Genomic DNA, 26,406 nt, shown 5'->3' with positions numbered 1-26,406 from the left:
AAAACTTGTTAAAAAACTTTGTTCTTAATCCAATAGGGTCAAATTAAAAAAATATGGTTCTCCAGATTGCCATCTAAGTTTGTAAATTGATCACCTAGATTATAGGGATTGTTGTAGCAGTGTGAGGCAAGATGAAAAAACTCACTTTCTCGGCCATTTCATGAGAGTGATGAAGGGAATGTTCCCTTTCTGAAAACATCCTCCTTTGCTCATAACTGGCTAGACGACAAGTGAGCCAGGAGGAGATAGTGCAGCCACCAATGCCGATACACGCCAAAGACATGGAAGCAAGATGCAGTGGGTACAGAGATGAGGTCTTTTTTGTGACTGCCCGAAGAAACTGAAAATTCAGGATGCCTCCAATGAGTCCACAGATACAGCAGGCTGAAAAGAGGATCATCTGAGAAGAAGAAGAAAGAGGGTATTAACGTTGATAAGGCTGAAATATCCAGAATAGAGTCTTAGGATGCTGCAGGCCAAGGACGGTGAACCTACAATGAAGAGAATATGTTTTCTTTGTTTATAAAGAGGTAGGACAGGTGTGCCTGCCAGTGGAGACTCCATTCAGTCTGCTGCTGAGAAAGTACATTATCGAACTTCCAAAATGGAACCAATTATATATCTAACAGAACTCTGAAGGAAACCAAATATAGCTTTTAGCTAGATCCAGATGAAAATAGTACCCATCTCCTATTTGCATGACCTTGTGTGAGGAAAAAGACATCACCTGTGTGATCCCTCCCAGAGGTCTTTTTCAGGAAGCTCAAATACAATTTGGAAGAATGAATGGTGATCAAGTCAGATTTTTCTGACTTAAATTCAGTTTCATTTTGCCATCTTCTCTAAGTATCCAAGTATCTATAACTCTCTATTTAGGTGAACTTTGGGAATTTATCTCAATCTTTTTTTTCTCATCATTTTTTTGTGTATTTCCATTAATGGGCATAGTAGGGACTTTCCATAATGTGACCCAGGATGGTTCAAATCTTTTTGTTGTACTTTAGTACCGCAGTGAACTATTACAGTGTTTGATTGTTCTGATGATGGCTTTTACTGTTGATCTTATAATTGGCTTAATATGGATCTCTTTTCATAGAGATTAGATGTTAAATCAACCTAGTGAGAATCCTTGGCAGTAGTAAGTAATGTGCTTCTGTGGAGTAAATTTTCTCTGAATACTAATAAATTTAGCCGTCTAAATAACTTCAAAATAACTGTATTTGCTTTGGACAACTGGTCTAAATTACCTTAAAGGACTTAATAGATCTTTTGTGGGGTGACACCAACTCATTAACTGTTTATATTTCCATTTTCTGGGACACAGTGCCCAATTACACTCCTCTCTTGTCCATTGTTGGGACAAAATATAAGACCTAGGCAAGCAGTATACAACTGCACTAACCCTGCAACATACCTTTCTTTCCCATTGGTACACCACACACATTCCATCTCAAGAACATTTATAGTTTCCTGGAAATAATTTGGCTTTTTCTGTGGACCCCTAATAGAAAAAAAAGTCATAGCATTTTCAGAAAGTCTTCCTGGACATTATTGATCTCATCTGTTGTGCTAATTCTTTAGGGAAAATAGTTTTATAACAATTTAGTGTTTAGTCTTTACGTTATGAGACATTGTTTGCTGTCAACAGTTGAGTTCAACAAGTATTTTTTTGAGTACCTAGTATCTACTGGCTCTCAGTGAGAATGCTCTTGGCATCATGAGGAATTGTGTATTAATACTCTTGAGTGGAATGAGCTTTAAAATATAAGCACGGCGTGGTCAATATTTTTAGTGAGAGTTTTGGAATTTTGGTTTCTTTTTATAAACCCACAGAAATATATAAACAAATATGTTTTCTTTTAATCCCAGGTGTGAGAATATGAAGCTACTTTGTAGCCGCTAACTATGATTTGCCTCATGCTCTAGCAGAGCCATATTCTGGGGACACGTAAGAGAGCATTTAAATGCTAAGGCCCTGAGAAGCAGAGTGGATTGTTGGTTGGTTGCTATTGGTTGTGGTTTGTTAAATAGTTGTGTTTAAGGAAAGAAGAAGAAGAAGAAGAAGAAGAAGAAGAAGAAGAAGAAGAAGAAGAAGAAGAAGAAGAAGAAGAAGAAGAGGAGGAGGAGGAGGAGGAGGAGGAGGGAGGAGGAGGAAGAGGAGGAGGAGGATGAGAAGGAGGAAAAGAAAAAGAAGATAGATGGATGATAGATGCATAGATAGATGACAGATAGCTTAAGGAAAGAAGAAGAAGAAGAAGAAGAAGAAGAAGAAGAAGAAGAAGAAGAAGAGGAGGAGGAGGAGGAGGAGGAGGAGGAGGAGGAGGAGGAGGAAGAGGAGCAGAAGGAGGAGGAGGAAAAGAAAAAGAAGATAGATGGATGATAGATGCATAGATAGATGACAGATAGATGATAGGTAGATGGATAGATGATAGGTAGATGGATATCCTGAGGGTGAAGATCAGATTTGCTCCAAGGAACCCAACTCCACCTGCTCCTACCCCTGCAGGAAGTAGTCTAATAACAGAATCACCCCCTTTCCCATCTATCTTTTTTCTCTCCTATCTGGTGTTAGGGTTTTGAAAGGGTGGAAGAAGAAGGGTGGAAAGGGGTGGATTAAAAGATTACCCTCAAAGTAATAAAAATCCAACTACAAATATTAAATGGGGTGGGAGTAGAATAGGTTGATTTAGCAGTAGAGAGAGAGGAAAACTTTATCAAAGTAGTATTGCAAGAAATTTCCTTTAGTGAAGCTCCAGGAGAAGGCCAGGCACTGAATGCATGAGGCCACACTAAGTAAAACGTGACAAGCAAAGTTCTCTGCCAGTACAGTCATTTGTTTCATTTCTCCAACTTAATTCTGCTTTACTTATTGCACTTATGTCAGGGTACTGATCATCAGGGCTGAAAACCTGTGATAGAGCAATAAAATTTTTGTATATCTGATTGAATATAATGGTAAAACTTTATTATAAAAATCACAAAATATTTCATTAACTGCAAATGTATCTCAAAATTTAAGTAGAATAAACCAATTACATCCTATTTCAAATGATACTCATTTGCCATGAGGTTTTTTGAGTATATATTTTGATTTATTCATTCACAGATAATACTAAATGATTATCCATTCTAGCCTTCAACTAGTGAATGAATATTATTATAAAAGTAGATGAAATACTTATTTTTACCTAAACATGTCTCTGCTAATGTTATTCTCAATGTCTGTAATAGTAAATGACACTCCATTGGTATGTGCTGGTAGAATATTGTCTCCTATGAATTAAAATATTAGAATTAGTGTCCAGGTTCTTAATCATACTCTGTTTCAAATATCATTAGACAAGAGATTCTATACTGAAGAGACATTATTAGTAGAGAAGACATTTTACAAAACATTTACAGCATAAAACCCTTGGCACTGCCTGCCACTTAAGAGCTTCAGAACATACAGAAAGATAATGCATAGTCTAATGGTAACTACATCTACCATTTACATGCTAGCTTCCAAAAGGTTTAACTTTAAACTTATAATTAGGAAGGCAGTGAAGACACATAGTCTTTAAAAATTAAATGAGCCGGGTGGTGGTGGTGCATGACTTTAATCCCGGCACTCGGGAGGCAGAGGCAGGCGGATCGCTGTGAGTTCGAGGCCAGCCTGGTCTATAAAGTTGGTCCAGGACAACCAAGGCTACACAGAGAAATCCTGTCTCAAAAACAAAAAACAAAAACCAACCAAACAAAATAATTAAATGACACCCCTTCCTTTCCCCATACTTTCCAGTTATTTTTGTCTTCTTCCAATCTCATCTCCCAACAGGCTGTTCCGATTCAACCATAACAAGTATTGATAGTTAAGAGGTATAGAAATAATAAAGGCCATACCTAAAGTGCGATAGAAGAATCATAGATGCCAACTATAAATACAGACATCTTCCTTCGAACGTTTAACAATCATATTACACATGACTGTCACAGGGAATATTTTACTTGTCTTTCCTTAATAGATATCATCACAAAGAAATGCATTTGAGAAAGATGAAAGATGAGGATGACTTACCCCCATTTACTGCTCCGCTCCTGTACCTGACTTGTCCTTGGAAGACTTTTTTTTAGCTCAAAGAACATTCTCCAGATTCCTTGTGTACTGTATTTTCCAGTGTATAAGATGACTGGGCATATAAGATAACCCCCAACTTTTCTAGTTAAAATACAGAGTTTGGAATATACTCACCATATAAGGCTACCCTGAGTGCAACAGACTCAGGCATGTGTCTATTTGCAGGCAGGGCACAGACAACCAGGCACTTTATTAAATGCCAACAGACAGCCAGTGGCAGCCTACACTGCTCCTTTAAGGAGCGCTCCACCCTCATGTCGAAGTCGAGTGGGCGGGTTCTGCTGGAGAGCAAATTCACCCTCATGCTCTCCTCCTGGGGGTACAGCAAGATGTTGCAGTTCTCTCTTGCCTGCTTCATACTCCTCAGACAGGGCACACAGAGTCGGGAAACGGACATGGCACCCCCCCTCCATATATGCTGGACATAGGAAGGGGAAGTAAGTACCTGGTGTATAAGATGACCCCCATCTTTGGCACAGATTTTTTTGGGCGGGTGGTGTTAAAAAGTCATAAACCGGAAAATATGGTAAATTTACCAATTTATAAAGGTTTATAATATTTCCTATGGTACTCAGTGAAATAAACTATGCCCTTTTCATCTTTCCAACTCCCATAAAATGTCAAGAAAACAAGTGGAGACTGTATTTCAGCACGCAGGGCTCCCTTCCAGCCCATATCAGAGTTAACAGGGAACGTTCTGACTACCCCCAAATCCTGTGATAGTACAATAAAACACCTGAACAAGATTAAATGGGTACTCACAGTAATAAAAATGAGTTAAATAAATCTTAAAGAATTAACTGCAAGCATAGCACCATATCTGTCTTGGGACTTTGTGAAAATAGCTTCCCAGTTAAAAAAAAATTAACAATCTTTAGCCCCAAATCTATACTTAATCAGTTTAATTTCCCACAGAGTAAGTTTTACCTTTATTTGCTCCCTGGAGGCACAGGCAATTGACTGGAAGTCCCTAGGTAGAAAACTGTATAGACTTTCCAGTATAGCAAATATTAAAGTTTGAATATCTATGAGTTTAAAGAGTGTATCAGAGCTTTTCAGGGACTTTGCTGCTTTTTTCTTATCACTAATATTGTTGCTAGTTTTCTTTAAAACAATAAGTCCAAGATTTGCTTCTCAGTTTCTCTTTAATTCTAAATTACCAGCATTAAGTAGACAAAAAAGTCTCTAGTCATCATATCTATTTTGAATGGTTGAATTTCAAACCCTTCAATGTACTATAAAAACAAGGCAAAAACTTACAACAAGTCCTGATTTTTTTTTGGCGCACAGTATTCCACATATGCCACAAAGAAGAAACTGCAAAATAAAGAAATAAATACTGTATTAATACAAAGAGGAAAAACCTAGATTTTTAGCTCATTATAATCCATTCATGACATTTGCTCCCAGGGAGCTTACATGTTTTAGAGTCCCATAAAAACCAAAATAGTACCTTGTCGAATATAAAAGGCTAAAATTTATTTTTTGAAAAAAGATAATTGTAAGACTTTTACAGAACTTAAATTAGTTTATCAGTAGGAAAAATATGAAGTAAAGAACTAGAATATTGCTCCTCTTGGTTCATTTTAGCATCACTTCTTTTCTTATTTTCTCAGAGGCAAATGTGTTATATTATATTCACTCATAGTAAACACTTAGAACTCAACAGATTATTTTATGGATACCGAAGATATCCAAAATAAAAAGACACCAAAGAAGGAGATCATCCTCCATATAGAAATTATTTATATGTCTCATTTTGAGACAAAAGCTACATCATTCTGACAGAAAGATTATCTCTGTGGACATTCCAAAAAGCACCAGCAGATGAAGCTGTTGATAGCATTTGATTTCATATAAAGAAAAAAATGGGTCATAGAGCTGCTTTGGAAAAGCATCATCTATCCATGATAAAAATATTTTGTATTGTAAAATAGTCAAGAGCTCAATTTGGGTAGAAATATTTATGGCTGCTTTAATGCAAATTTGATTATACTTGACTTGGCCTAACCATGTAGATAATATAAATAAATAAATAATAAGAAAATTAATGGTTTTAAAATTTACTTTAAAAAACCCTGATTCCATTTGATTTTAAAATTTTGTTGTTGTTATCTTATGCAAGTAAGGTGAGACAGTGAGTAAGGTTCTTGCTATCATACCTGGCAACCTGAGTTCATATCCTGTGACTCACATAGTGTAAAGAAAGGACAAACTCCTGCAGATTGTTATCTGATATCATGTGTAAGCATACACACATGTTCACACATACACTCATAACAACATAAATAAATGTAATAAAAATTTCAAATCATAGCTGATAACTAGTTTTAACTAAGTATTTTGTATCTGGATATATGCACACATATTTCATACACACACACACACACACACACACACATATATATATATATTAATTATTCATGTGAGGAATATATTGAAAAATACTGGGGAAGTGCAGTTGCTGTGAAGGAACTTTCCCATCAGAAAGCAAGAGAGTTCCTTCAAACTTAAAAACTAGGAAGTATATATCATGAAAGTTTAGTGAGCACAGGACATACAAGAACTGTGTACATATCTTAGACAACCTTTCAAATTACTGGGGAAATAATAAGGATCATGTATTTAATCAAAGACGTTAGATAACCTTTAAAGCATCTTATAGAACAGCATGGAGTACTTTGAGTGTTCATATGTACAAGTTTTTGCAAATACCATAGAAGAAAACAACTCAATATATTTGCATAAATTCAGATGAATAAGAAATATTTTCTAAGCCAGGCGTGGTGGCGCACACCTTTAATCCCAGCACTCGGGAGGCAGAGGCAGGAGGATTGCTGTGAATTCGAGGCCAGCCTGGTCTACAAAGTGAGTCCAGGATGGTCATGGCTACAGAGAGAAACCCTGTCTGGAAAAACCAAAAAAAAAAAAAAAAAAAAAAAAAAAAAAAAAAGAAATATTTTCTAAATAGAGAACCAGTGTCATGGACCAAAATATACCTTGGCTTTTTGTGAAATCTTTTGTACTGTTTTTATCCTATAGGTTTCAAGACTGTGCTCAAGGTATTTCAGTTTAGACGATTTATGTTCCTTTGTCTCCTTAAGCTTTGCATCAAAGCCTAAGCACGTCCTTCTCCCTAAGTTTCACTAACTAATCTGTTATTCAACATGGATGTCAATTCACCCCAAATAAATTCTTTAAATAATTTGGTATTAGCACAGTTTTGTGTTCCTTGGTTTGTCTTAAAATCTAGACACACTGCAATTACTTATTTACAACAAAGCTCAAAGGCCCTGAAGAGCACAAGATGCATTCTCCATTCCAGCCACTTGGTTGGACGTCTAGATGTGAGGGAATTGCATCTTCTCATTGGGATAGAGCTAAGAACTTACAGAGGGAAATGTATAGTAGGAGAGATGTTAGGTAACATATTTTCTATTGATCTTGAGATGAGTATTTTTAAAAAATCTCTGTAAAAGTTATTTTAGTTAGTGTATCTAACATAAAGGAAATCTAAAGTATGACTGAAGAAATCTTGGCTTAAACTTAGCTCTCATAGTTTATGGAGAAGAGTATCTCCCCCACCCAACAAATAGCAAACTTTTTATTCTACTGTCTATATTTATGTACAGCAAGCCATGGCACTGGAAGAAAAACTTCATAGATGGTCTAATCTGGTTATTCTTAGTATTTTACATATAGAGGTATAGAAACAGAAGTGCAGGCAAATTATATAACTTATTAAAGATCACACATGGAAATTATCTGTCATGCATGCAACTTAAGTCTTTATTAAGTGTCTGTTAATTTGTTTAGAATTATTTAGTGGGAATTGTTTTCAAAAGGAGTTTTTGGTATGAACATAGTACATAGTACACTAACATAGCACCAGCTTACCTACAAGGACACATTTTAATCTTATCATTGCTAATTTTTTTTATAATGAAATAAGTGAAAAGTTAGTAATTGTGCTATTATCTACACTTAAATATTTGTTATTTTATAGGGGCACTTCTAATTGGAAGCATTTTTAAGTACTTTATCCAAGATATTGTAAAATACTTACTTACCTTCACCATAGAAATTCTTAAGTAAAAAATAAATTTACTAAAGTAAAACTCCCCCCGTCTCTGTCTCTGTCTCTGTCTCTGTCTGTCTCTCTCTATCTCGTGCATGTGTGTGTTTGTGTAAAACCCTGTTCCTTACTTAGTCCTTCCCTTTTAAGAAAATAATCATAAACACTAGAAGGCAGCTAACAAAGCCTTTCAATTTTAAGGACATATGTAAGCATAGATGTTAAATGTAACTAAAAAAATTATAAGAAAAAGTCTTCACTTAAGGAAGGAGTTCAACTTAGGCTTAACACCCTACACTCATACTAAGTGAAGATAATTAACTATGGAAAAAAGAACTTTCTATAACAGTTGTTCACAAAAGACAAAAAGAGAGAGCTTGGATGTCACAAAGAAGCAAGATACAGAATATTGAAAAATTATCAAACTAATGCCAGATGGGTATGCACTGTGTAAACAGAGATTGGTCTATAATAACAGAGAACCCTTTCCATTACCCACCTGCCTTACAATGTAAGCCTGGGCAGTGGAAACAGCAAGCATTAAAGTTCTAACCTGAGGAATAGACAATGGTATAGTAAAAGAAACTGTGAAGTAAGGACTAGAGCTGAGGGTGGACCACTAACATTGGAGAATAATCACAGTACTGGGTTACTGTCTGGAGCATGAGCCAACCAAAGTTCACAAGGAACAGAATTTTTGAGGACTATGGCATCTCAAAGAAATCAGAAGAAGAAGAAGAAGAAGAAGAAGAAGAAGAAGAAGAAGAAGAAGGAGGAGGAGGAGGAGGAGGAGGAGGAGGAGGAGGAGGAGAAGAAGAAGAAGAAGAAGAAGAAGAAGAAGAAGAAGAGGAGGAGGAGGAGGAGGAGGAGGAGGAGGAGAAGGAGGAGGAGGAGGAAGAGGAGGAGAAGAAGATTTCATTCATTATTAGAATGAGTCTTCTCATGCTGATAACATATTAAATAAAGTACACATTCTTAATATAAAGATCATGGATTATGAGCTAAAGCATCTAGCCAAACTCATATTTAAACATGAGATTTTTGAGAATGACATCACATTTGGCAAAGGGTGTTGTAGTAGATCAAATTATAGAGGTTATTAACCAGTCTCATCTTAAGAAAGCCCATTAAAATTATTTTTCACCTTTCATTAACTGTTTCAGATAAAAAATTGCATCAAAGCTGAACAGAAGATGTACTGGACAGAAAGAAAAAAGCAGCATTCCTATTTTCCTTCCCTCAATTTGCTGAAGTGCAAACTGAACTAAACACTTCAACAACCATTGCCATATTACACAATTTCATAAAAAATCAGTTCATTTAAAGAAGTACAGAAATGTTACCAGGAAAACCACAAAGGTTAAAAGAAAGAATATGGCATCTAAACAGCATTGAACTATGTTTCTTCTGTATGTGGGTTGAAAATTGTTTAATTAGCCACTGTTGGCTCTTTAGATGTTTTTACTATAGGTCAATCATTTCTTAGTTTAAATTATCATTATGAACTTTCTTATAATGATTACTTTAGAGGTTTACACATAAAATGCATATTACAAAATTTTTCTTTCTTGATGTTGTGCTGGTATGATTTTAATATTGTTCCATAAACCCCGACTAGACGCAGAACAATGATTCATTTCCTTAATGATTCCTGTAAAAACTATTTGTGTAAAATGTTGGCATAATGTTCTTGTGGGCTGTGTACAGTTTACCCTTTTATAAAAGTAAATTTTATTCTCCTGGGTCAATTGTTGCCTAGGAGGTTTACTGCCTCTTTCTGGTAATCTAGTCCTAGTCCTGGAAGCTTCTAGTCTCCATACAATCTAACCTAGGACTAGAATGTTTTCAGCCTCAGACTTCATGCTTAATAAGCTCACCCATACTTTCTATTTCTGTGTTCTGGGCTGGCTGGTTCAACTTAGCTGTTCTCACTCAAACTCTTCTCCCAGCTGGCTTATTTAATCTGTCTTCTCTCTCTGCCCAGAATTGCTCTGCTTGGCCTCAAACTAACTCAGCAATCTGCTCTAATCTTCTGGTTTCTTCTTGTTGTCTGGCTCATTCTGTCTTCACCTGAGTTCTTTCTCTGCAACCTATATCTCTATTATTGTCCTGGTAAAATTGCCTCCTCTCTGTGCATTGCTACATTAAGTAGTTTGCCTTTCCTCTCTCTTCTTTGTGAGAGTTGGGAGTATCTTATTCTATCAAATCTTTTCTGACTTGTCACCTTTACTGTCATACAATTAGACATCATTATCAAACATGGGTGCTTTCTTCTACCAACTAACTTTACCTTCACTTGGGATTAAAGGCATATATTACCACTCCCAGATCTAAAGTAACCCTCCCAGACAATTGAGCCAGGGAATAAAAGATATTTTTACACCCTTGTTCATGCCAATGCTGATTCCTCTACCCATCTGGTTTCAATCCAGACATTGCATTGTGGTGTTTAAGTATCTCCTGTCTCAAATTTGTGTAAATATGCCACCATTTGTTCTCTGTATTGCCAATAAAAGCCAACTAGCCAATGCTGAGAAATACAGAGAATAGGGTGGAACTTTTTTTTTTTTTTTTTTACAGTGAGGGGAGGAGAAAGAGCAGGAAGGAGAGGAGGGTTGCACATGGAGAACACTGGGAAACACTTGGAAGAATGAGCCGGACCTAGGAGATGAGTGAAAAGCAAGTAAATCTGTATGGGAGAAAACTATACTAGCTTGAAGGCTTAGGATAGAGCAATTATTGCTCAGCATTGAGCTCTAGGCTAATTAAATAGACTCTAGTCTCTCTGTGTGGTTATTTGGGTATAAAGCTGGCTAAGAAGTGACCACTGATTTATTAAGATAATAAATCAATATTAAATATTAATAATCATTCAACAGTAAAATATAAATCAAGTTGAAAAACCTTTCCAAAGTCAGTGATTCTCAAGACTGGCTGTAGATCAATTAAAAAAAAAATTCTTGTAATTAACCACTGGAATATTGAGTGAAATCAAGAGTCAGCACTTTTTACTCTTCCCATGGGATTCTTGAGTACAGTGGGATTAAAGATTCACAAGCATGACTAACTGCATCTTATTTACCAGGAAACCCATCCACTCCAGCTTCTAGAGTAGCAATGGCCCCACAATCACTCTCAGGGAGATGTGAAAAAGCATGAAGGCCAAATTAAGGGCTCTTCACTGGAAAAACATTGTCTAAGTTCATAACAGGTCAAGAAGTCAGGCCTGCTTTGTCTTTAGAAACAGGTAGTTATTTCACTCTCCTATAATTTTGGTACACCCTTTGCCTTTCATGATTACTAATAGACTTTCCTTGTAAACCTCTGATATCTCCTAAATTTTTTCTAAATGTATCTATGTTTAAAGTTACCTTGATATATAATCAACCAGCCTGACCTGGAAAAATCTGAATAATTGTATATTTAGAACTGAGAAAGACACATATACAAATAATCATTACAGAAAAATATTAAAAAAGAGACAGAACTAAGTGAGTTTAATCATAAAAAGCAACTGAATTAAAATATAGCACAAAATCATGAATCTGCCCTTTTATGTATACAACACAGTGGCTCAGAGAGAGCCTCAGTCCCAACACCAAATGACCAATAGGGCCAACCCCCACCTTGGTGTGTGTGTGTGTGTGTGATTTTTGTTTTATTTTGGTCACTTTTTTCTGTCATATTTTTGTTTCTTTCTTTTGATTTTCTTTTCTTTTTTTTTTTTTTTTGGTTTTTTGAGACAGGGTCTCTCTGTGTAGCCTTGGCCATCCTGGACTCACTTTGTAGACCAGGCTGGCCTCGAACTCACAGCGATTTGCCTGCCTCTGCCTCCCAAGTGCTGTCTTCTTTCTTTTTATTTCTGAGAAAGACAAAGAGAAAGAGGGAGAGAGAAAGAAGGTCATAACATAAAATTAGGTGGGTAGGGAGGTAGGAAAGATCTAGGTGGAGTTTGGGGAGGCAAAATATTATCAACATAAATGAAAATGTTTTTTAATAAAACATCAATAACAACTTTAACCAACACAGCTGTTACATGCGTTATAAAGTACTTTTTGCACAAGAAGGAAAGAACTATATATTACAACTTACAGAAAACTTTGCTTATATATATGTAGATTAATTCTTTAAAACCACAAAAGAAACAAATAGTTGTTATAACCTGAGCTAGGAGTGTGATTTCAAAATGATGAAGGGAAAGACTTTTCTTCTTTTGAGTTGATGTGTCTTTGTATCATGTGCAGGTATCAATTATTAATAAAGGTTAAAAAGTGCCTCTTATTTCCATAAGGTACAAATATTATGTAGGTAGCCCACTGAGATTCATCTGTACTAATGAATCATTCAGTTTCATGCTCCCTGTATTTTTTAAAGTCCATAAATAAGCATATTCTAGTTTTACTTCTGTTGCTATGATAAAACATGTTGACTAAAAGCATCTTAGGGGAGTACAGGATCTATTAGGCTTACATTTCTAGGCTACAATCCATCCTTGAGGGAAGTCAGGTTAGGAACTTGAAGCAGAAACCAAGGAGAAATGGCTTACTGGCTCACCTACTCCCAGAATCATGCTTAACTAGCTTTCTTATACAGCTCAGGATCACATGTCCAAAGAAGGATACTGTCCAAAGTGGGCTGGGCCCATCTACATCAGGTAATCAATACAGTCTCCCACAGACACACCCCATCTGATCAAGGCAATCTTTTAATTGAATTACACATTTTAGTTTATTCTAAACTGTGTTAATTCAATAAATAAAGCTAACTGGAAAAACTTTTAGAGAAGTCAACTTTTTTTTAATAAGAATTATAAACAAGGAGAACAATACAAAGAATCATCATCATCATCATCATTATCAACAACAACAACAACAACAACAAGAGCTGGTTCTCTGAGAAAATAAACAAGAGAGATAAATTCTTAGCCAAACTAACTAAAAGGCAGAGACACAGTATCAAAATTAACAAAATCAGAAATGATAAAGGGACATAACAACAGACACCAAGCAAATATAAGCAATCAGTAGGCCCTTCTTCAAAAGTCTGTACTCTACAAAATTGGAAAATCTAAACAAAATGGATAATTTTCTTGATAGATATCACTTACCAACATTAAATCAAGATCAGATAAACAATTTAAATAGACCTATAATCCTTAAGGAAATAGAAACAGTTATTAAAAGTCTCCCAACCAAAAAATGCCCAGGGCTAGATGGTTTTAGCTCAGAATTCTACTAGACATTCAAAGAAGAGCTAATACCAATACTTTTCAAACTATTCCACAAAATAGAAACAGAATGGACATTGCCAAACTCATTATATGAAGCCACAGTCACCCTGATACTGAAACACACAAAGACCCAACAAAGAAAGAGAATTTCAGAGCAATTCCCTTATGAACATAAATGCAAAAATACTCAATAAAATCAAATCCAACACTTTTAAACCAAATCCAAGAACACGTAAAGACATCATACACCATGATCAAGTAGGCTTCATCCCAGGGATGCAGGGATGGAATGAAAATCCATCAATGTAATCCATCATATAAGCAAACTGAAAGAAAAAATTCTGCATGATCATCTCATTTGATGCTGAAAAAGTCTTTGAGAAAATCCAGCACTCTTTTATATTAAAAGTCTTGGAAAGATCAGGGATATGAGGTACATGCCTAAACACAATCAAGGCAATATACATCAAACTGATAGCCAACATCAAATTAAATGGAGAGAAACTTATGGCAATTCCACTAAAATCAGGGACAGGACAAGGTCATCTACTCTCTCTGTATCTATTTAATATAATACTTGAGGTTCTATCTAGACCAATAAGACAGCTAAAGGAGATCAGGGGGATAGAAATTGGAAAGGAAGATGTAAAAGTATCACTATTTGCAAATGATATGATAGTATAAATAAGTGACCTTTAAATTTATATCAGAGAACCCCTATAACTGATAAACACTTTCAGCAAACTGGATGGATACAAAATTAATTTTAAAAGTAGTAGCCTGTTTACCACAATAAAACCATTATAAAGATAAAAGACAAAAAAAAAAAAAAAAAAAAAAAAAGAAGTAGCCTTTCTTTATGTCAGTGATAAATGGGCAGTGGAAGAAATTAGGGCAACACCACCCTTCACATTAGTCAGAAATGGTATGAAACATCTTGGTGTAACTTTAAACAAGCAAGTGAAAGACTTGCATGATAAGAACTTCAAGCCTTTGAAGGAGATATCAGAAGATGGGAAGAACTCCCGTGCTCATAGATCAGTAGGATTAACATAGTAAAATGGCCATCTTACCACAAGCAATCTACAGATTTGATGTAATTCCCATTGAAATTCCAACACAATTATTTTCAGACCTTGAGAAAACAATCCTCAACATAATATGAAAAAACAAAGAGCCCAGTATAGCTAAAACAATTCTATACAACAAAATACTTCTGAAGGTACCACCATCCATGATTTCAAGTTGCACTACAGAGCAATAATAATAAAAACTGCATGGAATTGGCATAAAAACAGACATACTGATAAATGTAATTGAATTGAAGACCCAGAAATAAACCCTCACACCAACACTTGACTTTTGACGAAAAAACAAAAACAAAAACACAAACAAAAACAAAACAAAACAAAACAAAAAACCCAAAACCATACAATGCAAAAAAAGAAAGCATTTTCAACAATTGGTAAATGTAATTGAACTGAAGACCCAGAAATAAACCCGCACACCAACACTTGACTTTTGACAAAAAAAAAACAAAACAAAAAACAAACAAACAAAAAAACCCTAACGCCCCCCCCCAAAACCCCAAAAAAACCCAAAACCATACAATGCAGAAAAAGAAAGCGTCTTCAACAATTGGTGCTGATGTAATTGGATGTGAAGAGTCCATATTTATCACCACGCACAAACTCAAGTCCAAGTGGACCAAAGGTCTCAAAATAAGATGGGATACACTAAATCTAGTAGAAGAGAAAATGAGGAATAACTTTGAACTCATTGGTTCAGGAGACAGCTCAGGAACTACGGTCGACAATTAATAAACGGAACATCATGAAACTGAAAATCTTCAAGGCAAGGACACTGTCAACAGGACAAAATGATACCCTACAGAGTAGGAAAAGATCTTTCCCAATCCTATATCTGACAGAGAGCTAATATCCAAAAAACATAAAAAACTCAAGAAATTAGACATGAACAAACTAAATAACCCAGTTAAAAATTGGGTACAGAGCTAAACAGAATTCTTAACAAAGGAATTTCTAATGGCCAAGAAGCACTTAAAGAAAATTTCAACATCCTTAGTTGTTAGGAAAATGCAAATAAAAATGACTCCATCTTACACTTGTCAGAATGGCCAAGATAAAAACTCAAGTGATAGCACATGCTGGCTAGGATGTGGAGCAAGAGAAATCTCCATTTTTGATGGCAGTTCAAACTTATACAACCACTGTGGAAACCAATCTGGAGGTTTCTCAGAAAACTGGGAATAGTTCTATCTCAAGACCCAGCTATATCATTCTTGGCTGCATACCCAAAAGATGCTCCACCATACCACAAAGATTTTTGTTCAACTATGTTCATAGCAATTTTACTCCTAATAGGCAGAATCTGGAAATAATCTAGATGTCCCTAAATTAAAAAATGGATAATGAAAATGTGCCACATTTAAACAATGGACTACTATTCAGTTATTAAAAACAAGGAAACCTTGAAATTTGTAGATAAATGGATGGAACTAGAAACTGAGTGAGGTAATGCAGATCCAGAAATACACACATGGTATGTATTCACTTATAAGTGGATATTAGCTATAAAGTTCAAGATAGTTATGCTACACTCCACAGACGCAAAGAAGCTAAGTAACAAGGAAGACCCAAGGGAGGAAGCTTGAGTCTCACTCAGAAGGGGAAGTAAATAGACATCTGAAGTAGATGGAGGGAGGGGGCTGGGTGGGAGAGGGTTAGGGAGTGAAAGGAGGTTGGAGATCAGTTGCAGGGAGAGTGGGAGCTGGTGGGCTGCAATGAGAGGACTGGGAGAGAGAACAAAAAATCAATGTGGGAGCAACTCTGGGATAGGGGGTGGTCTTAGGGGGCCTATCGTAGTAATCCTAGCTGAGACTCTTAGCAGAGAGCAATATGGAAGACCACCTCCTGTAGCCAGGTGGATTTCCAGTGGTGGAAGGGGGACACCACCCCATCCATAAAACCTTCGACTGAAAATTTGTCTTGTCTACAAGAACTGAAGGTATAAAGATGGAGCAGAGAATGAGAAAATGACAAATCCATGACTGACCCAACTTGAGACCCACCATCATGGGAAAGAGTCAATCACTGACACTATTAATGATATTTTTCTATGCTTGAAGACAGGATCCTAGCATAATCATCTTCTCTGAGGCCTCATGGAGTAGCTGATTTAAATACATGCAGAGACCCACAGACAAGCAATAGGAGGAGATTGGGAAGTCCTATGGAAGAGTAGAGTAAAACTTGGGTATTAAGATGTCAGAGTACTTTAAAAAATGGATTCACTTGCTTTGTTACTTTGTAGTGTTGTTTATTTGTGTAAGCCATCAGGTATAATTTCTGCCATGTCATGTCAGTTTACAAACAAAGGAAGATGTAGTGTGGCACATTTTATGATTAAGACCAATGGTCTTAGAAAGGCTATGACAACAGTTTGGCTGTTTGTTGAGTTTTTATTCTAGAAAAATATTACTTGTTACAGAGAATAAAGGACTGCTAAGGATAAGGTCACAAAGCCTTAAAGTTCTGTCACATTAATTATAATCCCACTCAACTTGAAATATTTAGTGAGATCTTATTCAGCCTGGCGAAATTTCTCAATTTCAGAACTAGTCTTTACATAATAATTCTGTGTGGATACAGGGTTATGAAGTACAGGGTGTGCAATAGCACTACTGTGATTTAGATGGTATAAAAAAATCTGTGAGCTGGGGAGATGGCTCAGTGGTGAAGACCACCGTCTGCACTTCCAGAGGTCCTGAGGTCAATTCCCAGAAACCACATGGTGGCTCACAGCCATTTATAATGTGATCTGATGATAAAGTACTCATATACAATAAATAAAAAAAAAATCTGTGCATACCCCATGCCTGTTTACCAAAGTCTTATCTAAGCCTGACTTTCTTGATAAATGGACCTTCTTTTGCCCAAATGGCCTGAGTTACAAAGCACTGGAAGAATGCTTCCTAAGAATATCTTCTGCAGCTGGAGCGCCAAGACTGTGAGGCCCGAAGGCGAGAAGCCGCACGAATTCGAGTCTGGCATCCCTCAGGCGCTGCGTGAGCTGGAGATGACCACAGACCTCAAGGCTCGTCTCTGGCTACTCAACATCACTGCAGTCAAGAAAACTGAAGTTGGTGGTGGTTGGACAGCGATCATAATTTTTGTACCAGTTCCTCAGCTAAAATCTTTCCAGAAAATCCAAGTCCGGCTAGTTCTTGAATTGGAGAAAAAGTTCAGTGGGAAGAGCATGGTCTTCATTGCTCAGAGGAGGACTGTGCCCAAGCCAACTCGGAAAAGCCATGTGAAAAATACGCGGAAGCACCCCCGAAGCCGCACCCTGACAGCAGTGCATGATGCCACCCTTGAGGACTTGATCTTCCCACGTGAGATTGTGGGTAAGAGGATCCGTGTGAAACCGGCTGGCAGCCGGCTCACAAAGGGTCATTTAGGCAAAGCACAGCAGAGCACCGTGGAGCACAGGGTGGAAATCTTTTCTGGTATATGTAAGACGCAAACAGGCAAGGATGTTAACTTGAATTCCTAGAGTTTCAGTTGTAAAGAAAATATCATACATATTTGTAATTCAGATTTTGGTGGGTAAAATCTGGAAATTTGCAACTTCAATCAACACCAACGTAACTCTATGCTCCCTGTAGTTGAAGAACCTTGTGTGGACTGAAAACACTATGAGCTATCCAGGTTTGGAAACTAAGTCACCCTGTAGGGTATCTAAGGAATAGCCATAAAAGGAACAGGGATTGGTGTTTAACATCAGATCACAATGACAACCTGGTGAATAAATGTCCTGCTTCCTGAAAGATTTCACTTTTCGTAGAGAATAATCATCCTTTCTTTCCAAGTGTTAAGCCGCTTTAAACTTTACTCTAGCAAGAGTTCTGTTTTCTCATTCTTACTTTAATCAACCACAGTGGGAGAGAGTTAATGCTGCTCTTTCTAGATGCTATTTTAGCTTTTGTGTTTTATATGCTTTATTTTTTAATTGTCTTATATTGAGTATGAATTTTACAAACATTCCTTATATTAGCAGTTATCATAGAGCTTGAGAGAATTGTTTTTCTCTCCAGATAAACAGGGAATACCACCAGTGTGTGGTGGAAATTATGGCCCTTTCCAAGGTCATGACTCTTGCAACCTGCTGATGCTAGTCAGTGTGTCTCTCAGGATTCTGGATTGGTTTTGTGACCCAGTGAGGGTTAGGATTTCTTTAGATATCTTTGTGGAATGGATTAATGAGGTAACCTCAAAGAAGTTATATTTGGAGTTTTCACCAACCCAGTAAGAATCCACGACCCACAGAACCTCACAGTGGCACCTAGTCCTCTCCTCTGCAACAGACTGAAGGCTTTGGGTAGTCTTTATCTGCTTAGTGACATCAAAGACAGGCTTGCCATCAGTTGCACATTTTGGAGGTGGGAGTTTGTGGCCACTAGGATACATGTGAATTCTGTATATGACATAAATTTGCTTTGCCTTGTATTGTAGCCTGAGTGCTTTATCCAGCCTGGCTGGGTAGGAGCCCTGTGGAGTGCAGAGAGTTGGCAGTACTGCTACTAATGGAGCCTCAGAATACTGCACAGCATGTGGTAGGACTGTTTCTTTCTCCATAGCTGCTTTTTCTATGTGGGTTGTCTTTTACAGGATGATTTCCTCCATTAAAGAACTGATGGCATTGTTGGTCTCTTAAGTTCTTTTATGCTTCATTTGCTGCTTGATATCCAATAATGTTGAAACCTTTTTTAGGTTCAGGGCACTGATACTGAAGGAAAATTGGGCCCCAGTGTTTCACTCAGAGCCTCTAAGCAGTGAGAGGATTGTGTTTTAAAGATAATCAACAGAGGAGAAATTTTTTTCTTGCCCACCTTTTTTCTGTGTCTATCATTCTTTTCCTTCTTCCCTTGAGTGTCATTACAATGTGAGAGGGGGAAGTGTGAAATAATCACATGGAAGTTTCAAGCTCTGATCCTTCAGCTTGCTGTAATGTTTTGCATGGAACACAAAAATATAAATTTCTTCTTGTATACATTTGTACATAATTCATCACCCTAAAATAGACGAGGAAAACTAAGGTACTGGAAAAAAAAATAAACATCTTGGAAAGAGATATTTCCAAATTCTATGAAACTCAAAAGAGTTGAAAAACACTGTTAATAAAACCTGCTTGGAGATTCAGAAGGGAAAGTATCTTTTCTTTCTATATATGTGTCCTTTTCATATCAAATTATTCCAAAGGACAACAAAGAGAGGAGAGAGTAAGCATCTCAAAGGGCTTAGGGGCATTTTAAAGGGACAACAATGAATTACAAAGTTGAAAAGAGATTAAAATTTTCTTCCAGAAAACACAAATTTTTCATTGTTATACAAATCCTAATAGGAACTTTCAAGAACATGATTCAAGTTGTTCAAGTTAGCAGAGTTTGGGAAATGAATCTAGGGAGTGAAGGTTTAAGAATGCCATTCTGGAAGGAAACTGTGTAACTGAAGCACAGCAAAGGCAGAGGATTTATGAAGTTAACACACAGCAAGGATGCTGGATTTCTGAGCTGTTTCAAAATAGCTTTGAATGGTGGTTTCTGTGACTCATTAATATATGTCATTAACGTGATAGCTTTTAGCCTCCTCTGGATGAAGAACATTGCAAAAATTGCTCTGAACCTTGCTTCTAGCCTTTCACCAGGGTCTTTTGTTATGACTCAGTAATTTTTTTATTTGAGTGAAGTTGTAGAGGACTATACATTTGTCACTGCAGTGTTATGAGAGGATATTACAGTCAGTCAAAAATAGCTCACAGCTACAACAAGGCGGCTAATAGGTGCAGTCTCACAAAACCCAAAATGATTTAGCCTGACAGGTTTCCTATTTACTGGAGTTGAGTTGTGCTTTTACTGAAAAACCCACAAAGGTTGCAGGAAGAAATAATAGTGTGGCAATATATTTAAATGGGATTATAATAAAGCACGTGGCTTTCGTTTTTGGAAAGAAAACTAAACACTGCCTTCTCTATCACTGTCTTTAGCTCTTACTATCCTTGTGGAAAGAAAATATACAATATGTATCAGAAAATGGACAGTTACTCTTATAGTCTAGTCCTTTCATTAATAATTTCTGTTAAAACATTCCAAAAGAAAAAAAAATTCCAAAAAGAAAATAGTTTTGATACTTAATTGAAATAAATTTTTCAGTTTTCATAGCTTTGGGTTTTCAAGCTTGCAAAGTTGAATATATGAGTTCTCCTCCCAACTGTGGAAAGATTAAAAAGTACATTTTACTATTTTTAGGTTGTGTATAGAGAAAAGAAGATGCAAAAAAAAATCACATAATAATTCAGTGTTAGACATTCAATGGGAGCTGAAGTTTGGGATTCCAATATTTCATGCTGCCTTTGAACAATCCAGAGATTACTTGTCAAACGATTTTTCTAGTGAAGTATACAATGTACAGTTGTTTGAAAGCTTGAGGGGACATTTCTCTCTCTGTGGCAAAGGTTGCCATGTAAGGACATCTCTCTGTGGCAAAGGTTGCCATGTAAGTACATCTCTCTGTGGCAAAGGTTGTCATGTAAGTACATCTCTCTGTGGCAAAGGTTGCCATGTAAGTAAGTATACCTATTACCTTGGTGTTAACTATTTCCTCGAGAATGTTTTTTCCTCTCCATTCACATTTAAAACTATATTTAGCTTCTAGCTCCCTGTTACATCTCTTTGCTATTTCTGGGTTAACATTAAGTAAACACCTTTCCATTGCTCTCTTAATAAACTAATTTAAAAGGAATATGATTGGGGGAAAAGAGGATACAAAAGGAAAATTAAGAAAGAGATTGAAAGATATATCTCCTTCCTGATACACATCCATCTAATATTCAGGTCCTGCTCTCATCCCACATCCTGCCAGAAGGACCCAGTATGGAGAATCCCAAGAGATTATCACAACCCAGGAGACACAGGGCTGAGGCCACTGCTATGCTGTGTCCTGTGCTGTATTATAACACAGGATGATTCTTTTGCATTTCATTCTGATTTTTATACAGATTTGTTTTTTGAGTCAAATGACTTATAATATCAGTATTTTAAAAACCCTAAAGTCCCAGGGAAATTAACTTATGAATGATAGTCTATGTCAAAAATATACATTCTTGTGCTGTTAGATAAAGCTAGTTCTAACCAAAATTCTATTGTCCAACCTATGCAGGAGGTGGGGGTAGTCTAGAATGTCCCCAGTATCTCTGTATGTAGACGCTGTATCTAACAATGATGGGATGCTTACAAAAATAAATGAGAAGTCTGCTGTCCATCATATAATAATTTTTATTCTTTTATAAACAAATTATAAATAGCATTTTCTGTTCTGTGTTATAATAATAATAAATTACAGCTGTTGCATTCTAAAAAAAAGATTTCAACTAATTTCTAATGAATTCTAAAATCTAGATTTGACCACACAGTAGCTTGGGCTCTCTCTTACAGTAAATAAGTTTCCTTTTACTCAAAATGTTTAGTGTAAGTATAAATGACCACTTGTTAGGGTATAGAAGATAATGGTGGAATAATTCTGATATGGAGTTGGCATAGAATCCTATGAGATATACTAATATTCTATTTGTAAGCAGTTTACTCTATGGCTGGAGGCTCAATTTTCAAAGAATTAGAGTTCATAGATCTACGTGTGGCTCCATGTAATTTATAGCTGATGAAACGGAAGGTATGTTATGTTCCTGCAATGTTCTAAGACAGTATTGTTGTGATTGTAAATTAGTCAAGAGTTTATCAATGTGTAGATGTACTGATGAATTGAGACTTCTGACTATCTAATGCCAGATTTAGCACATCTGAAGACCATAACATTATTTGTAACTAAATTATCCAGTAAGATAATTATTATAGTCTTTATTGTATATGATTGTGTAATTTGCATCCACATAGAGTTTTTATATATTTTTTATTAAATATATTTTTTATTTTTACACATATATTCACATTATTACACATATGTACAATAAACTACCTACAGTGAGACAAACCATGACACAATCAGAAATTATATAAATGTTACATTCTTAGTGTTTTGGCTATTTGTATTTGGCAGCCTTGAAGAAAACATCTTTCCTATCTTTGTGCATCTAAAATTCTGAATGTAAATCAATCTCTATCAAATTTTGTCATTATCAACTTAAAACATCTATCTAGACTGAAAAACACTGTAAGCCCTAAACAACTAAGCTTAATTATAAAACTAAACTATCTGGTCTTTAACTCCATCAGAGCACTGAGAAGGAATAAACTTGATTACCTGAGTATGCCGGGAGTGCAGGTGAGTAGCTTTCCAAATGAGAAGGTGACAGAGACAGTTTGCTACCTGAATAGCCACTCAAAGCTCTCTATAAAGTTGGAACGTCATCTTCAGCCTTCTGGTCCAATATGTCTGACAGATATATTTGTGAGGCAGGAACTATTGAGGACTTTCTTACCCTGTCTCAACTCTGCTTGCATCCAAGCTTTCTATTTTTAGGCAAAATTCTGTCTGTGGTAGAAATAAGGACATTTTGGCCAGTGGCTTGTTTGCCACATTTGAAGCCATCTCCACAAGGAGTTCTTTGATGCTCATCATCCTCTTTGAGATAGGCTGGGTGTTGCCAGGAGTTAACCTGTCTCAATGTCAATAAATCTTTAAAATAATAAAAACATTTTAAAATGCCATATTGTCTATGTCTCTGAGGTTTTTGAAGACCTTATCTAACTATTTTACCTTATCTTTATATAGAATCATATCTATCTGTTACACATAAGATGAGTATTCTTATGACAAAAATAGACTAGTAATTGATATGACCATGATTTGATCAACTAAAAATTAACTTGTATAGCTTACTTACCCTAAAGAGCCTGCGATAGCACTTTCAAAGTATTGGAAGTAAAGCTTGTATTATAATTGAGCTATATGGGTACAGTACCTCATATTAAAGTAGAAAAATATATAATGTATGTGAAGAAAAATATTACATTTGAATTCTATACCACTGTATCTAAAACTAAACTTATTTTGCATCTATATACAAAATTATATACCAGTGAATTAAAAATGACCTTGTAAGTGACAATTAAAGAATTAAGTTGAGGAGTGGATTTACTAATCTACTTTCTGTTCTATCTTTCCTATATATTTCGATATTCCCCCTTCTTTCTTTTCAACCCCTATCTCTTAGCCTAAGGATGGAAGATAAAAGAAAAGAGAAACATACCTAAATCCAACCTTGTTTTCAGTCTAAATAAGACCCATAATAACACAGCCAACTCCCAATGAAAATAAACATCTATCACTCAAGAAAGCAACTGAAAACCTACCCAACTGCTCTTAAGGGAAATTGGGCATCGTTCTCTTAAGAGTTCTTCAAGCTGATTTGGGAGAGATTTTTATATTTTAGGACATGTCCTACAAATATTAATTGATGTCCTTTAAAATAATACCATTACAAAAACTAAAAGTAGGCTCAATATCAATTATCAGAAAGAAGTCTTAGTGCTAACAGACTTAGAACCTAGACAATGTTAGTTCTGTCTGTCCACTGTGCATTTTTGGGGGGAATTAGAAATATCATAAAAACGTTCATAACAACATCAAGTCTTTAAATAAATATTTGATCCCATGTTGGTGGTGCTTTTAAGAAGAAATGATGAAGTACATTACTAGGATTGGGCCTTGAGGATTTATATAGCCTGGCCTCCATGTCCATTTCTCACTCTATGCTTCTTGTGTGTGGTTGAGATGTGATTTTTTTACCCTTCCTTCTCCAGTTGCTTGTTGCCATTATGGGCATTTAGCCCTATGGAACTATAAGCCAAAACAGACCATTCTTTAAGTTGTTGTTGGTCATAATATTTTATCACAGCAAAAGAAAAGTAACTAATACACCTGTCATGACTTACAGAGTTATTGTTATTTAGTTCACTTGAACATCTTTAGGCTGATATATCAGTAATAATTGCAATGACAATGAGTTCTTATATTTATTTTTTAAGGAAAAGACAAATATTAGTAACATTTTTTTGCCTCAATGGCTACAGTAGCTTTTCTAGGGTCTGTGGTCATCCAAATGAAATTACAGAAACATGTAGCAAGGCACAGTGTATGCCTTTAATCCTAGCACTCAGGCGGTAAAAGCAGAAGATCTCTGCTATTTTGAGGTCAGCCCGATTTATAGCGTGAGTTCCAAGCTAGCTAGGATTTTATAAACCCTATATCATAGAGAGATAGAGTCTTAAAAAAAATAAAAGAGGAGAGTCTGGATGGCTCAGTGGTTTAGAGTACTAGCTGCTCTTCTGGAAGACTGAGGTTTAATTCCAAGCACCCACATGGCAGCTCACAACTATAATTACAGTTCCAGGGCATCCAACACCCTCTTCTGGTTTCTGTTGGCACCAGGCATGCATGTGTGCATGGCCATACATGCAGCCAAAACACCCATACACATAATAATAAACAAAACAAAAAACGTAACAGAAAATCCATGAAACAGCAAAGTTCAGCTATTATTGCAACATTTGGCACTATCTGTCATCTAACTATCTATTTATCCATCTATCATCTATCTGTCTATCAATCATCTATCTTCTATCTGTCTGTCTATCTATCTATCATCTATCTATCTATCTATCTATCATCTATCTATCTATCATCTATCTATCTATCTATCTATCTATCTATCTATCTATCTATCATCTACTATCTGGTTTGGATTTTTTAGACAGAGTTTCTCTGTGTAACAGCCCTAACTGTCCTGGAACTCATTCTGTAGATTAGGCTGGTCTGGAACTCACAAAGATCCACCCACCTCTGCCTCTGCGTGCTGGGATCAAAGGTGTGTGCCATCATGTTGGGTTTATTTTTGTTATGATTATTTATTTATTTTTATTTTTTGGCTTTTCAAGATAGAATTTTTCTGTATGGCCTTGGCTGTCATGAACTCACTTTGTAGACCAGGCTAGCCTTGAATTCACAAAAATTCACCAGTCTCTGCCTTCCTGAATGCTGGCATTACAGGCATTAAAAAAAATTATGCACTTTACACCCTAACCCATTCCTCCTCCCCTCTTATTTTCACCCTTCCTCCCTTTCACCCATCCTCCCTCCCCTGTTCCCCAGGAAAGGGAAGCCCTCCTTTCCATCCACCCCAGCTAATCAAGTTGCATCAGGACTGAGCTTGTCCTCTTTCCCTGTGGCCTGGCAAGGCAGTCCTGCCAGGGGAGAAGTGATCAGAAAGATGGTAACAGAGGCCATGTCAGAAGCATTCCCTCAAGACAAGTTCTTATTGAATGCAAGAAAAGAAAAAACAATAAGATATGCATCAAATAATAAAAGAGTAGGCTTACTTCTACCGAGCACCTACCAGGCTCTTGCCAAGTCTTACACACCTATTTTTTTTTTCTTTTTCTTCAAATTTTAGCTGAGGAGTGTAAGTCTCAGAAAATTTTTTGGTTACATTATCAAAGAGTGAGTGGCAGTGCTGAGATCTACACACTAGCCATTTGAAGTCAATGGATGAAGTAATTTAGAATTTTATGTTTTTGTCTCAACCATGTCAGTATTCAAACATTATATCCTTCATTTTTGTATTAGAAGGCCCTCCTGAAACAGACAAGTGCAGGTTTAGATTTCATTTGTAGTAGGCTATTACGGTGGTGTGGTTATAGAAACTGAGACACTTTGGCATTTTATGAAGATCAGATCTTGGGTGTTTGAGACTCAACAGGAGGAAACACAGCTCCCGTCATAGTCCCCTATAATCCCCTATAGTCTCCTATAGTCCGTCTACTGGGCTCATCCCTGAAGTCTTCTCCTACCACTTGGTGGCAGTAGCTGCCAACTAATTTACAACACCAAGTCTCCATTTATAACTAAAATACTGGTGGTTTTCCTCTAGCTGGGAATGACTTTTCAAAAA

General features: G+C 36.3%; 2 protein-coding genes across 5 annotated transcripts in view; one reads left to right on the top strand and one right to left on the bottom strand.

The window, feature by feature from the left end:
- The window catches only part of Tmem196 (transmembrane protein 196), a 63,301-nt gene that overhangs the window by 4,419 nt on the left and 32,476 nt on the right, over positions 1-26,406 (bottom strand). For all 4 annotated transcript variants that reach the window (XM_051152560.1, XM_051152566.1, XM_051152571.1 and 1 more), the window contains exons 2-3: positions 5,378-5,434; positions 146-400 (exon numbers count right to left, since the gene is read on the bottom strand). In XM_051152560.1, the coding sequence (XP_051008517.1) occupies positions 146-400; positions 5,378-5,434 (312 nt within the window). The remainder of the gene's footprint in view (positions 1-145; positions 401-5,377; positions 5,435-26,406) is intronic.
- Positions 17,362-17,997, top strand: LOC127195452 (40S ribosomal protein S7-like). Its single transcript, XM_051152867.1, has one exon. The coding sequence runs from the start codon at positions 17,362-17,364 to the stop codon at positions 17,995-17,997; it is 636 nt and encodes a 211-aa protein (XP_051008824.1).

This window comes from Acomys russatus, chromosome 1, assembly GCF_903995435.1.
Source record: "Acomys russatus chromosome 1, mAcoRus1.1, whole genome shotgun sequence".
NCBI classification, from domain to species: domain Eukaryota; kingdom Metazoa; phylum Chordata; class Mammalia; order Rodentia; family Muridae; genus Acomys; species Acomys russatus.
The sequence above is the reverse complement of the archived record's forward strand: the minus strand, read 5'-3'. Positions and strand labels throughout refer to the sequence as shown.

What these genes read in the sequence shown, in the direction of transcription:
- LOC127195452 (XM_051152867.1), top strand. Translation starts at nt 17,362, where the DNA reads ATGGACCTTCTTTTGCCCAAATGGCCTGAGTTACAAAGCACTGGAAGA.